Below are 13,950 nucleotides of genomic sequence, written 5' to 3'. Positions count from 1 at the left end.
TCACTTGGGTCTGAAAATGCTCCACATCACTTTGCCTAATGCCCATTTCACATCTTTATTCCTTAGGGTATAGATGGAGGGATTGAGTGTAGGGGTCACTACTCCATAGAATAGAGCCATGAACTTAGGCTGGTCTCTTGAGGTGAAAGAGGGAGGCTGAAGGTACATGCTAATGCCTGGGCCATAAAATAAGAAAACTACAATTAGATGACAGGAACATGTCCCAAAGGCCTTTTTCCTTCCTTCAGAAGATTTGATTTTAAATATGGCATGTCCAATACTAGCATATGAGGCAAAAATTAAACACAGAGGAACAGCCACTATAAAAATGCATACCACAGAGAGTGTGAGCTCATTAGCCTCCTTTTCCCCACAGGCAGCCTTTATCAGAACTGGAATCTCACACAACAAGTGATCCAGTTTATTGATGCCATACATTGGCAATTTTAATTTAACGGAAGCTTCAGAGATTGCATAGATCATTCTAGTCAGCCACAAAATGGATACTAATAGGACGCAGATGTGCTGACTCATGATGAAGGTGTAGTGTAGAGGTCTGCAGATGGCCACATAGCGATCTGCCACAGTCTGGCTGGGCACAAAATCACGAGCCACTCAAGCAGGAAGAAACTTTATTTCCAAAAGTCCTGCCAATGCCACACACGCAGCCTTCTCCCGGGACACGCTCCACCAACAGGAAATCCCTCCTCCAGAATTTCCTCCTACCGCACTTCCCCAACCAATGGGAACTCCCCTGGAGTCACGGGAGAGCTCCAAAGTAGCAGGCCCAGGCAGACAGCAGGGGTCTAATCTCCAATTGAATGTGCATCTTAACATAATCATCATCATCTCAATGGCTTGTTGGGGTCAACTTTCAACCAAAAATGCCATGTGTCATTCCTACTTGGCTATGGCTCTCAGCATCTCCCCACTTCTGTTTAATTAAACAACAAGCAATGTGACTTAGGGACCGTGCCTGGTAGGTTGTTCAATACAACATATGGTCCTTACCCATCATTGGATGAGCTGACCTCTAGGCGTCAGCCTCCTGTCTTAGGTTGGTACCACTGCAATTGGATCATACCCGTCACTGACTACCGGTCCAGCATACAGCCATACTTGTGGATAGGCCTATGCACCAGTGGGGGGGTGAGGTTCTTTGCCTCACCTCTGTTGGCCCCCAAATTTGGCCTTGGTGCCAGTGGGGGAGTGAGGTTCTTTGCCTCACCTCTGTTGGCCCCCAAATTTTAGACCATTGCTAGCAGAAGGGAGGAGGATGCCATGACACCAAGCCAATTGACAGCTCCTTTGGAAAAATTGTATCACCAGTGACACCATCAGCAAAGATACGCCAGCACTACCACAATTCGCTGCACCAACAGATAGTTCACAATGCATACAAGTGATACATAGTCCAGGCAAGTTCTGCAAGCAGTTAAAAGTGGAGGAATCTATCAATATGTCCATTTCCTCCCAAAGTAAATTGACTCCTTGATTGAGCATTACTTGTTGAGTTGTTATTCATTGATGCATCAGTTTATACAGTTTACTGTGATAGCTATCAAAGAAGCTATAGTTTGGTTTTATCTTTGTCTTCACCAGCACTGGGGTGAAGATAGGAATTCTGGCAATTATGGCTAAAAAAAATATGTAACATTCCAACAGGTACTAAGAAAACAATTTTCTGAACAATTTACATTATCCTGAACAGAATAATTAAATATAATGAAAAGGAAAGGTGAAAGTAAACAAACAGATCTGTTAACCTCCTCATTTGTTCACATAATAAAACAATCCTCAACAGCTGTTTACCCCATTTAAATTAAACCATTAAAATCACATGAATTAAAAAAATTTGGATCCATTTTTCCATGATCACTCCTCATATATGATATATGGACAACACACACACAGACATACAACATGAAACACAAGTGTGCACACAAACGTACAACACATAAAACAAAAGTAAAGGCCTTGTAGCTTTACACAGGTGAAATCTCCATTGCAATGTTTAAAAACTCTACAGTCAAAAAATAATACTGGTCAAAAAAACATTAACCTAGGTCTGTTTAAGCTCAAAAAATAAAATATAACTTTATGATGTGGGAAAAGGCAATAATAAAATAGATATTGAAAAAAGCATCCTGGTTAATCACTGTCGAAGATGTAAGAATAGCCAAGCTGGAGCTCTGGATATCAGCTGTTATGGATTTGAGTCGAATCATCTTCTTTGTGGTCTGTAGAAATCGCTTTGGTTAGTCTCTCTGGAATCCAAATTGGCTGCTGTTCTCCCTGTGGAAACACACAAACAGATCCCTGACTCCAGACAATCACTGGGTCAGGACTGGTCCATTGTCCTGTTAGAATATCCTTCCAAAGTACCTTAGGCTTATGTACATTTCTTGGATACATATGCCTTTCTGCAGCACTAAGCCTTGATGAATCCAAATTTAAAAAGTTTAGAGTAAAAAGGTTATTTTAAGTTTATCTTTGGGGGATATATACCCCTTTCTAATTCCCTCTTTTTGCTTTAATAAGTACATTTTAATAGTTTGATGAGCTCTTTCAACTATGCCTTGTCCCTGTGGATTGTATGGGATTCCTGTTATATGAGTAATGCCAAATGTTGAGCAAAATTGTTTAAAAGAGGTAGAAGTATAACCAGGGGCATTATCTGTTTTTAACTGTTTTGGAACACCCACAGTGGCAAAATTTTGTAAGCAATGAGCTATAACATCTTTAGTTTTTTCTCCGGCATGAAGGGAGCCCATCAAAAATCCAGAAGAAGTATCAACTGTAACATGCAAATATTTTAATTTTCCAAATTCTGGCAAGTGTGTGACGTCCATCTGCCAAATATGGTTAGGTATCAATCCTCTAGGATTGACTCCAAGATTAACTTGTGGTAAAAAGGTCACACAATTTTGACATTGTTTTATTATTTGTCTAGCTTGTTCCTTAGTTATTTTAAAACGCTTTTGTAAAGTATTAGCATTGACATGGAACTTTTTATGAAAATTTATAGCTTCTTCTAGTGTAGAGAAAATATGTATGTCATGTGTAGTTTTATCTGCTAAATCATTGCCCAAACTAAGGGCTCCAGGCAATCCTGTATGTGCCCTGATATGTCCTATAAAGAATGGATCTTTTCTGTCCCAGATTAGACTTTGTATAGTGGAAAGCAAAGAGAAAACAGTAGAAGAAGGGGAAATCCTACCAGCATCTTCAAGAGATACTATAGCATTAACTACATACTGACTATCAGAAAATAAATTAAATACAGAATCTTTAAACATCACAAAAGCTTGTAAAACTGCATTAAGCTCTACCTTTTGAGCTGATTGTTTGGGTACTAAAAATGTAAAAGTTTGATCAGGGGTAACTACTGCTGCTGTACCATTATTTGACCCATCAGTGAATACATTTGGAGCATTCATGATAGGGGTTTTTCTTGTCATTTTTGGAAAAACTACAGGATGCGAAGACCAAAAAGACAACAAAGGATTAGATGGTAAGTGATTATCAAATGAAACATTAGATTTACACATGATTATTGCCCAAGTATTTAACTCATTAGCTAACTCATCAATTTGATCCATAGTATATGGAGTAATAATTTTATTGGGAGAAATTCCAAACACTCCCTTTGCTGCTTTTATTCCTTTGAGTATTAATTGTCCTACAGCCTCAGGATACCTAGTAAGAATAGTGTTAGGAGAATAAGATAAATGTATCCACAATAATGGACCTTCTTGCCAAAATACTCCTGTAGGAATATTTTTTGTTGGTATTACAATAAATAATAAAGGCAAAGTTATATCAATTCTATCCAAATGCATATTTTCCATATATGTTTCAATAATTTTTAATGCCTTTCTTGCTTCAGGCGTTAACATGCGGGGTGAATTTGGATCTGATGGACCTTTTAGGATATCAAATAAAGGTCCCAACTCTCCTGTTGGTATGCCTAGATAAGGCCTTATCCAATTTATGTCTCCTAATAACTTTTGAAAGTCGTTAAGTGATTTGAGTTGATCTACTCGTATTTGAATTTTTGGTGGACGGACCATGGTTGAGGATAATAGAACTCCTAAATAATTAATTGGAAAATTTAATTGTACTTTATCTATTGCTATCTCTAGATTATAATTTTTTAATAAATTTGTAAGTGTGGCATAACATTCTAGCAATGTGTTTTTATCTTTGTGTGCTAACAATACATCATCCATATAGTGAAATATTTGTAGTTTAGGATTTTGATTTCTAAGTGGCTGGATTGCTTTGTTAACATAAATTTGACACATAGTTGGGCTGTTAGCCATCCCTTGAGGGAGTACTTTCCATTCATATCTCTGATCAGGACCTTCATGATTCAGTGCAGGGATAGTAAATGCAAAATGTGGACTATCCTCAGGATGAATTGGAATTGAAAAAAAACAATCTTTAATATCTATAGCTAAAACGTACCAGGTTTTTGGCAAAGCAGACAATTGAGGAATCCCCGATTGAGCAGGTCCCATAATAACCATCTCATTATTAATGGCTCTTAAATCTTGCAATAATCTCCATTTACCAGATTTCTTTTTAATGACAAAAATGGGAGTATTGTAAGGAGATACGGAAGGTTGTATATGTCCCTCCGCTAATTGTTGTTTGACCAGGTCATGGGCTGCTTGTATCTTTTCTTTAGTCAGGGGCCACTGAGGAACCCATACTGGTCTATCTGATTTCCAAGTAATTTTTATTGCCTCAGTGACCCCTTCTGAAAACCCAGTCCATGTCTATTTATTCCCTGATCTATTTGAATTGGTGCTGCTATGCCTTGTTCTCCTAATCTTTTTTCTTTCCTGAAACCTTGTCTAGCCCTAATAGTGGGCGCATTTGGATTGATGTTATTTGTTAATGTCAAACCTAATTGATCTAGGACATCTCGTCCCCATAAATTTATAGGAAGATGATCCAATACATATGGCTGTATAGTTCCTTCACATCCTTCAGGATCCTTCCAATCTAATACCATTGCACTTCTATGGGGATTAGTTGCCACTCCTAGGCCTCGAAGCGTTTGAGTGGCTTGTTGTAACGGCCAATGTTTTGGCCATTCTTGACAAGATATGATGCTAAGGTCTGCACCCGTATCCAGTAGTCCATTAAATTCATGTCCTTGAATATTTAGTTTTAGCATGGGGCGAGAATCTAAATTTAAAGACAGCATAGCCCAATCTACACCTGTGGAGCCTAATCCCCTGGAACCTCTTTCTATAGTACTACTGGAAAATTTATCATGTAGGCTGGGTATTATTAATAACTGTGCTATTCTATCTCCTGGTGAAATTACTGATATACCCTTTGGAGAACTAGCTATAATTTTTATTTCACCTTCATAATCGGGATCAATTACCCCGGGACTTATCATAAGTCCTTTTAGCGTAGAAGAACTGCGTCCTAACAATAAGCCTACTGTTCCTTGGGGAAGAGGTCCTTTTACTCCTGTGGGAATGATTTGAACTCCCATCTCTGGAGTTAGTACTGCTCTGGCGGAGGCGCAGATGTCCAACCCTGCGCTCCCTCTGGTTCGTCTGATGAGAGATCTGATGGATAATGTGTCCTGGGTACTACCCTGATGGTGTTGCTGGGTTCCTCCATGGTGTTTCTGGGTTCCTCCAGTGCCCCGTACATTTGTGGTCGTGGGCCCCGGAGCATTGGGCCCCCCTGTCCGTTTTTTGGCAATGGAGCCTGATGCCTTTCTCCACGATATCGTGGGTAAACACTTGGTCCTTGTCTGTTTTTTGATAACGGAATACCCTCTATGGTGGTTTGAGAACGGCATTCATTAGCCCAATGTTTCCCTCTACGGCATCGTGGGCAAATACCCGGTATTCTATTCGTTTGATATCTAGCTTTGTTAAACCCTCCTCCTATGGGGCAACTCCTTTTAAAATGTCCTGTTTGATCACAATTATAGCATGTTTTTGGCCTGGCATCTAAAGCCTGTTGTACTGCTGCTAAGACTTGCCCTTGTTCATTAATGTCTCTACATAATTTAATATATGTGTTTAAATCTTCATGTCTCCATGGTCTAATGACCTCTCTGCAACAACGATTTGCTTGGTCATAAGCCAGTTGTTTTATAAATGGCATTGCCTGTTCTGTATCCCCCAAAATTCTGGAAGCTGCTTGAATAAGCCTATCTACAAATTCAGCGTAAGGTTCATTAGTTCCTTGTATTACCTTAGATAATTGACCTTGTAAACCTCCATGCCCCTGTAAAGTTTTCCATGCCCTAACCGCATCTACAGCAATTTGTGCGTATACGCCAGGATCATATTCAATTTGTTGCCGTTGACCCTCATAAGGTCCTTTTCCTAACAACATATCTAGATTTCTTTGAGGGTAACCGGCTGCTGCATTTCGCCTAGCTGTCTCCGTGCAAAATTCCTCATTGGCAACCTTCCATAACAAATATTGTCCTCCATTTAGCACAGATTTACACATGCTAGCCCAATCTGCTGGCGTCATGTCCAAGTTGGTAATGGATTCGACCATGCTTACAGTGAAGGGTGCTTGGGGACCATAGGTTGTTACAGCCTCCTTTAACTGCTTCACTGTTTTGAAATCTAGAGCATGGTGAATTCGCTGCCTTCCTGACTGCTCAAGTACAGGGCATGGTAATCTTTGAGGTCCTGTCCCAGGATTTCATCTATCAACTACTGGGGTTGAGGGTCACTCAGCTGTCTCCATAGGTGGAGCTGTTGGTTGAATTACGCCCTCTGGTGATAGAATGGACTTAGTAGCTGCCTCCTGTTGTAGCTTCCCCCCGATAGCTGTTTCTCCTCTAAGCTTTCTTCCTTTAAATTTTCTTCCTCTATATGACTAGCTTGAGAGACCTTCTCTTTTTCTTGATCTAACATGTTTTCTACCATAGTCTGGACCTCTAACAATTTACTTAACACTCTTTTGGTTTGTTTTTTACTAATTTCTAATCTACTATAAAGATAACTCAACCCAATAAGATAACACAAAACAAAACCGAAACAGAATGAAACAAAAACGGAACAAAAAATCATTGTATCAATTTTCTCTTCCTCAGGGCCGAACAACTTCAAACATTGAGCCAACCATTTTTCCAAGTTTGCCTGAGAAATTTCTAGGGATAGGCAGCTTGAAAGAAAAACAAAATAAATCAAAACCAGACACATTTTTTTTAAATGGTCACCCATTCTTTCACCTTCCCTTAGGGGTGAGCAATTTCACTTACCTCCAAGCTTCAGGCGTTCCCCGTACGGGCCGCCAAATGCTGCAGTCTGGCTGGGCACAAAATCATGAGCCACTCAAACAGGAACAAACTTTATTTCCAAAACTCCCACCAATGCCACACATGCGGCCTTCTCCCGGGACACACTCCACCAACAGGAAATCCCTACTCCGGAATTTCCTCCTACCGCACTTCCCCAACCAATGGGAACTCTCCTGGAGTCCCTGGAGAGCTCCAAAGTAGCAGGCCTAGGCAGACAGCAGGGGTCTAATCTCCAACTGAATGCACATCTTAACATAATCATTATCATCTCAATGGCTTGCTGGGGTCACCTTTCAACCAAAAATGCCATGTGTCATTCCTACTTGACTATGGCTCTCAGCAGTGATCAAAAGACATGAGAGCCAAGAGTAGACATTCTGTGCTCCCCATTATGCTAAAGAAATAAAGCTGAACTATACACCCCAAATAACTGATGGTCTTCTTAGAAGTTCCCAAGTTAAACAGCATCTGAGGCACAATGCTTGTGGTGTAACACATGTCTAAGAAGGAGAGGTTGGTGAGAAAGAAATACATGGGGCTTTGTAGATGAGTGTCTAACTTGGATACCAGAATGATTGTAATGTTTCCAATCATGGCCATTGGGTATGTTGTGAGAAGAATAATGAATAAAGAAAGTTCTAACCAAGGGTGTAGAACAAAGCCTAGTAGAATGAACTCTCCGGGATGACTTTTGTTAATCAGTGCCATCCTCTTTCGTTCATTTTACATATAGTAGGGTAGCAAAAAGTCAGAGTTACAAGAAATGGCAAACTATAATTATGCATTAGACATTCAATCATGGAAGATATTTGTGAAATAAGTTATGGGAGAAATAATATAAATGTTCAGGCAAAAGGTGAACCCATTATTTTTTCATGAAACTAAGTTAAAGACAGTTACCTTTAACAAGTAAACTAGTCCTTTTGAAACTGAACTTTCTGAGAACTGAAAAAAAAACTATCTTCTTGGGTTTTGATGAGGATAAATTAGAAAAATAAGTTACTGTGATTTGGCAACTCCAACATAAAGGTTTTAAAATTTTATCTTGCATAGAAATCAACTGAAGAAGCTATAAAAATGAAGTGTTGTGTTAGTAGATGTGACATGGTGCTGAGGAATCACATGATTCATTTTCAGAAGTAATGCTGCAACTCGTTACTGAAATATTAAAAAGAAAGTATTAAGCTATCCATAATAGAAGAAGGAGGATAAAACCTGGAGCTATAAGAACCATCAGGGTAGACTTATCCACCTGTGTACACAATTGATTATACCACAGTGAATCTCACAATCATGTATATCCACAAGACAGAAAAAAGAGAAGAAAACTAAAAGTAAATAGCAGATAGATCACTAGAGTAAAGGGAGCAGGGGGAGTGAGGAGGGGAGGGAAATAGGAAATACTAGGGACAAGAGCAAATTATATTCTATGCCTTTATAATTATTTCAAAATGAATACCAATGTTACACTTAAATAAAAAGAATCAGCAAAAAGGGAAAAAAAAACCCAAAAGGCTGGACTTGTCCAACCTCAATTAATCAGCATAATAATTATATCATCTCCACAGGAAGTAAGAAGACTTTGATGTTAAACAATCTTAGAATATATATATATATATATATTTGGTGGGGGGGTTGGGTAGTGGGAATTGAACTCAGGGGCACTGGGCCACTGAGCCATATCCCCAGCCCTATTTTGTATTTTATTTAGAGACAGGATCTTACTGAGTTGCTTAGAGCCTCACTTTTGCTGAGGCTGGCTTTGAACTTGTGATCCTTCTGCCTTAGCCTCTGAGCTGCTGGGATTACAGGCATGCACCACCTTGCCTGGTTCAATCTTAGCTGTTTTGAATTGAGGGAAAAAAAATTAAATACTTTTTTTTGTTTTTCTGCTAGTGTTTTCTCATTTTTTTTTTCTTTTTTACTGGTGCATAGTAATTATATAGACCAGTGAGTTTCATTATGACATTGTGGTACATGCATATAACATAATGTGATCAATTTTATTCCCTAGTACCCTCCACCCCTGAATCTTAACCTCCTCCTTATGATTGATCCTGTTCATTTACTCTATTGTTTTTCATTCTACTTTCATGATATATTTTTATTTTATATTATTTTATTTATGTTTCCCCAGTAGCTTTCAATATGACAGAAAATGTGGTACTTGTCTGACTATGGTTTATTTTGCTTAACATGTTACTTCCCAGTTCCATTCATTTTTTTCTAAAAATGACATAATTTTATTCTTCTTTGTGACTGAATAAAAGTACACATTTTCTGTATCCATTCATCCATTGATGGACGCCTAGGTTTGTTCCATAACTTGGCTATTGCAAATTGTGTTCCAATAAACACTGGTATGCATGTATCTCCAAAGTATGCTGGCTTGAATTCTTTCAGGTAGACACCAAGGAGTGGTATAGTGGGATAGGAAGTTCTATTTTTAGCTTTTTGAGGAAACTCCATACTGATTTTTATTATAATGGCTATACTAAATTATGTTCCCATCAACAGTGTATAAATGTTCCCTTGCTCCCACTTCCTCATCAGCATTTAATGTTATTTGCATTTTTGATGACTGCCATTCTGATAGGAGCGAGATGGAGTCTCAGTATAATTTTGTTTTGCAATGAGTTGTTAAAGATGTTGAACAATTTTTCATATAATTGTTGGCTATTTGTCTATCTTCTTTGGAGAAATGTCTATTCAGTTAATTTGCCCATATATTGATCAGGCTATTTGCTGTTTTGATGTTAATTTTGTTGAGTTCTTTATATATTCTGGATATTAATGTTCTGACAGAAGAGTAGTTGGAAAGATTTTCTCTTTCTGTAGGCTGTCTGGTCACGCTATTGTTTCCTTTGCTTTGCTGAAACTTTTGAAGTTGATGCTGTCTTGTTTATTGAGTCTTGCTTTTATATCCTGAGCTATAGGAGTCCTATTTAGGAAGACATTGCCTGAGCCTTTATGTTAAAGTGTTTCCCCTATGTTTTCTTCTAATAGTTTCAAAGTTTCTGATTTTTATACATAGACCTTTGATCCATTTTCTGTTGAGTTGTAGAAAGTAAGAGATAGGGATCAAGTTTCATTCTTCTATATATGAATATCTATTTTTTTTTCTCAGCACAATGTGTTAAAGAGGTTATTTTTTCTCCAATGTATGTTTTTGGCACCTTTGTCAAAAATAGATAAATAATTGTGGGGGTTTGTTTCTCTGTCTTCTATTCTATCCCATTGATCAATATGTCTTTTTAATTTCATTACCATACTTTTTTGATATTAAGGCTCTGCAGTAAATTTTGAAATCAGCTATTACAATGTCTCCAGCTTTACTCTTTTTGATCATGATTTCTTTGGCTATTCTGGGTCTTTTGTTTTTTCATATGAAATTTAGGATTTTAATTCTGTGAAGAATATCATTGATAGATATTGCATTGAATCTCTAGATCACTTTTGGCAATATGGCTCTATAAACAATATTAGTTCTGCCTGTTTATGAACATGAGAGGTCTTTCTATCTTCTAGCATCTTCTTTTATATCTTTATTCAGTGTTCTGTAATTTTCCTACTGGAAGCACTTAGCTTAATTTGTTAGACCTATGGTGCAGCATTTCATTTATTTATATACTTTTGGAGCTATTGTGAATAGAATTGTTTTCCTGATTGGAAATACCAATAGGTTCGTTATTGGTATGTAGAAAAACTATTGACTTTTGTACATTGGTTTTTGTTTCCTGCTACTTTGCTGCATTTATTTTTCTGTGTTTTGGTGAAAGCTTTAAGTCTTTCCAATTATTGTTTGTTATAAACTGCAAATAGGAATAATTGAACTTCTTCTTTTTCTTTTCGTATCTCTCCCTTTTGTTTCTTTCTCTTGCCTAGTTGCTCTGGTTAAAATTTCAAGTGCAATATTGAATAGAAGTTGAGAGAGTGAGTGCACTTTCTTTTCTTGTTCCCAAATGTCCATATTGAGTAAAATGAAATTTAACCCCTATCTCTCGCTGTGCACAAACTTCAACTCAAAGTGGATCAAAGACCTAGGTATTTGATCAGAAACTCTGCATCTACTAGAAGGAAAAGTAGTCCTAACTCTCCAACATGTCAGCTTAGAAAATGACTTCCTCAACATGACTCCTCCAGAGCAAGGAATAAAATCTAGAATTAATAAATGGGTTGAGTGTGGTGGTATAGACCTGTAATCCCAGTTGCTTCAGAGGTTACAGCAGGAGGATAGTGAGTTCAAAGCCAGTCTCAGCAACAGTGTGGTGCTAAGCAAGTCAGTGAGACCCTTTCTCTAAAAGATAAAATATAAAAAAGGGCTGGGAATGTGGCTCAGTGGTTGAGTGTCCCTGAGTTCAATCCCTGTTATGCCTCCCCATGCACACCAAAAAAGAATAAATGGGATGGTATCAAACTAAAAGCTTTTTTAACAGCAAAGGAGACAATCAATAGCATGAAGAGAGAACCTACATAATGGGGAAAAATCTTTGTCATTGGAGCTCAGTTATAGCATCAATCTCCAGGATATATAAAGAACACAAAAAATTAATACCAAAACAACAACAACAACAACAACAAAACAAATAAGCAAGCAAAGGAAATAAACAGAGACTTTGCAAAATAAGAAATATAAACAGTCAACAAATATATGAAAAATATTTAATATCTGTAGCAATTAAAGAAGTGCAAAGTAAAACTACACTGAGACTCTACCTCATTCCAACCAGAGTGACAATGATTAAGAATAGAATTTAAGATAAATGTTGGCAAGGATGTGGGGAAAAGGGTATACTCATATATTATTGGTGGGACTGAAAATTGGTGCAATCATTCTGGAAAGCAGTACAGAGATTCCTCAGAAACCTAGAAATGGAACCATCCTTTGATCCAGTTATTCCATGCCTTGGTATATTCCCAAAGGAGTTAAAATCAGCATAGTACAGTAAAACAGACAAATCAATGTTTATATAGCAGCATAATTCACAATAGATAAGCTATGGAGCCAATTTAGATGCACACCAAGAGATAAAGGGATAAAGAAATTGTGGTATATATACACAATGGAATATTCCTCAACCATAAATAATAATGCTTTTATGACATTTGCTGATAAATTGTGAGAGAGCTGGAGACCATGCTAAGTGAAATAAGTCAGTTCCTAAAATCCAGAACTTGAATGTTCTCTCTGATATGTAAATGCTAACCCACAAGAAGGAAGGGTGGAAAATAGAATTTCATTGCATTAGAGAAAGGAGAATGAAAGAAAAGGAGGTGGGATGGGAATGGCAAAGACAGTGGAATGAATCTGACATAACTTTCTTATGTACATATATAAATACACCACAATGAATCTACCCATAGTGTACATCCACAAGACTGGGAATATAATTAGAATAAAATATATTCCACACTGTGGGAGGCCATCCTCACACTTGATTCGAGTTACCTCCCTGGCTGGGCGAGAGGCACTTAGACACAACTTTGTGTCCAGAGTTTTCCCCACCCTTCTCAGGTCCGAGGGTTTGTCCATGTGGAGGTGTGCCTGGCCACAATCCCTTAAGACCCAATTGTCTCACCTGACCTTAGGACACAGCCCCCCTTAATCTTCATTGGATAGGATTTTCCCCAGAATTTTTTGTTCCCTAGTAAAAGTTCACTCCCTGGTGTGTTCTCTCTCTCGCTAGCCTCTTCAGTAAACCTCGCTACTCTAATATGTAGCTTGAGGCTGGGGATAGGAGAAGCTGTCCTGGAGCTGGTTTAAAGGTGATTAGAGTCCGTCTCTTTAATTCAAACTCCCTTTGGATTTCTCACATAGACGAACCTTCACCTAGGAAGCCTGTGCTGGCTGCAGGCTAAACTATACTTTATAAATATACCACAATGGTTTCCACTGTCATGTATAACTAAAAAAGAAAAAGAAAAAGAAACTTTTTTGGCCATAGAACAAAAATCATATATAAAAATTATTTACAAAATATATTGTTGGAGGCACTAGATAAGCAGTTATAACAAACTAGGGAAATCTTTTCATTAGGTTTCAGATGTTATAGCAATCTTAGTTTTAGGGCTAGTGAAGGCCACAGCTCTGCTAATTTTAGTAATACATTCCAAAAGATTTATCTAATAGTCATATATATATTAAATCAGATACAGATTTGAAAGAAATTTGCTGATAAAAGTACTAAGACACTTCCTAAAAATGTTCATACTTGTCCTACAATATTCTCCTGCTGCACAACATTTCACTCAGCCCTAATCAGTGTCCAGAATCTTTATTAGATGAGTCTTCTTCAGAGAATTTCAGTTTCACAAAAATAATAGTATCAACATAAATTGAGCTTGATAAATTAATGAGACTCATCATTGTTTGAAGAAATAGAGTCTTTCACAGAGAACTCACAGTGTGCACACAGACATGGCTGAATCTTACAGTGAATGACAAAATATTTCTCAGGAGAACTGATAGGAAGTCCATTAATGAATGGTTGGCATAATGTCGTTATCATGTCTAATAGTTTATACCACAGTTTATCTTGTTAATTTTAAACTACTAAACAATGTTCTTATTTCACCTTGTATGACTAGAATAGAACCATTTAAAAATGTACTACAGGTAGAGAGACACTATGGTGTCTATTAGATGAATA

General features: G+C 37.7%; 1 protein-coding gene across 1 annotated transcript; it reads right to left on the bottom strand.

Moving 5' to 3' along the window:
• LOC107133658 (olfactory receptor 2B6-like) lies at positions 1-8,008 on the bottom strand. Its single transcript, XM_015475917.1, has 2 exons — positions 7,642-8,008; positions 1-578 (listed from the first exon to the last, which is right to left on the bottom strand). Exons 1-2 carry the CDS (start codon positions 8,006-8,008, stop codon positions 1-3), a joined length of 945 nt encoding a protein of 314 aa, XP_015331403.1.
• Between the last annotated feature and the right edge of the window lie 5,942 nt (positions 8,009-13,950).

This window comes from Marmota marmota, unplaced genomic scaffold, assembly GCF_001458135.2.
Source record: "Marmota marmota marmota unplaced genomic scaffold, marMar, whole genome shotgun sequence".
Lineage (NCBI taxonomy): Eukaryota > Metazoa > Chordata > Mammalia > Rodentia > Sciuridae > Marmota > Marmota marmota.
The sequence above is the reverse complement of the archived record's forward strand: the minus strand, read 5'-3'. Positions and strand labels throughout refer to the sequence as shown.

Bases quoted from the DNA above. Each gene is read 5' to 3' on its own strand.
- LOC107133658 (XM_015475917.1), bottom strand. From the start codon at position 8,008: ATGGCACTGATTAACAAAAGTCATCCCGGAGAGTTCATTCTACTAGGC. The intron at 579-7,641 runs GCTGAGAGCCAT...AGACTGTGGCAG, and splicing joins TCTCATGTCTTTTGATCACT to ATCGCTATGTGGCCATCTGC.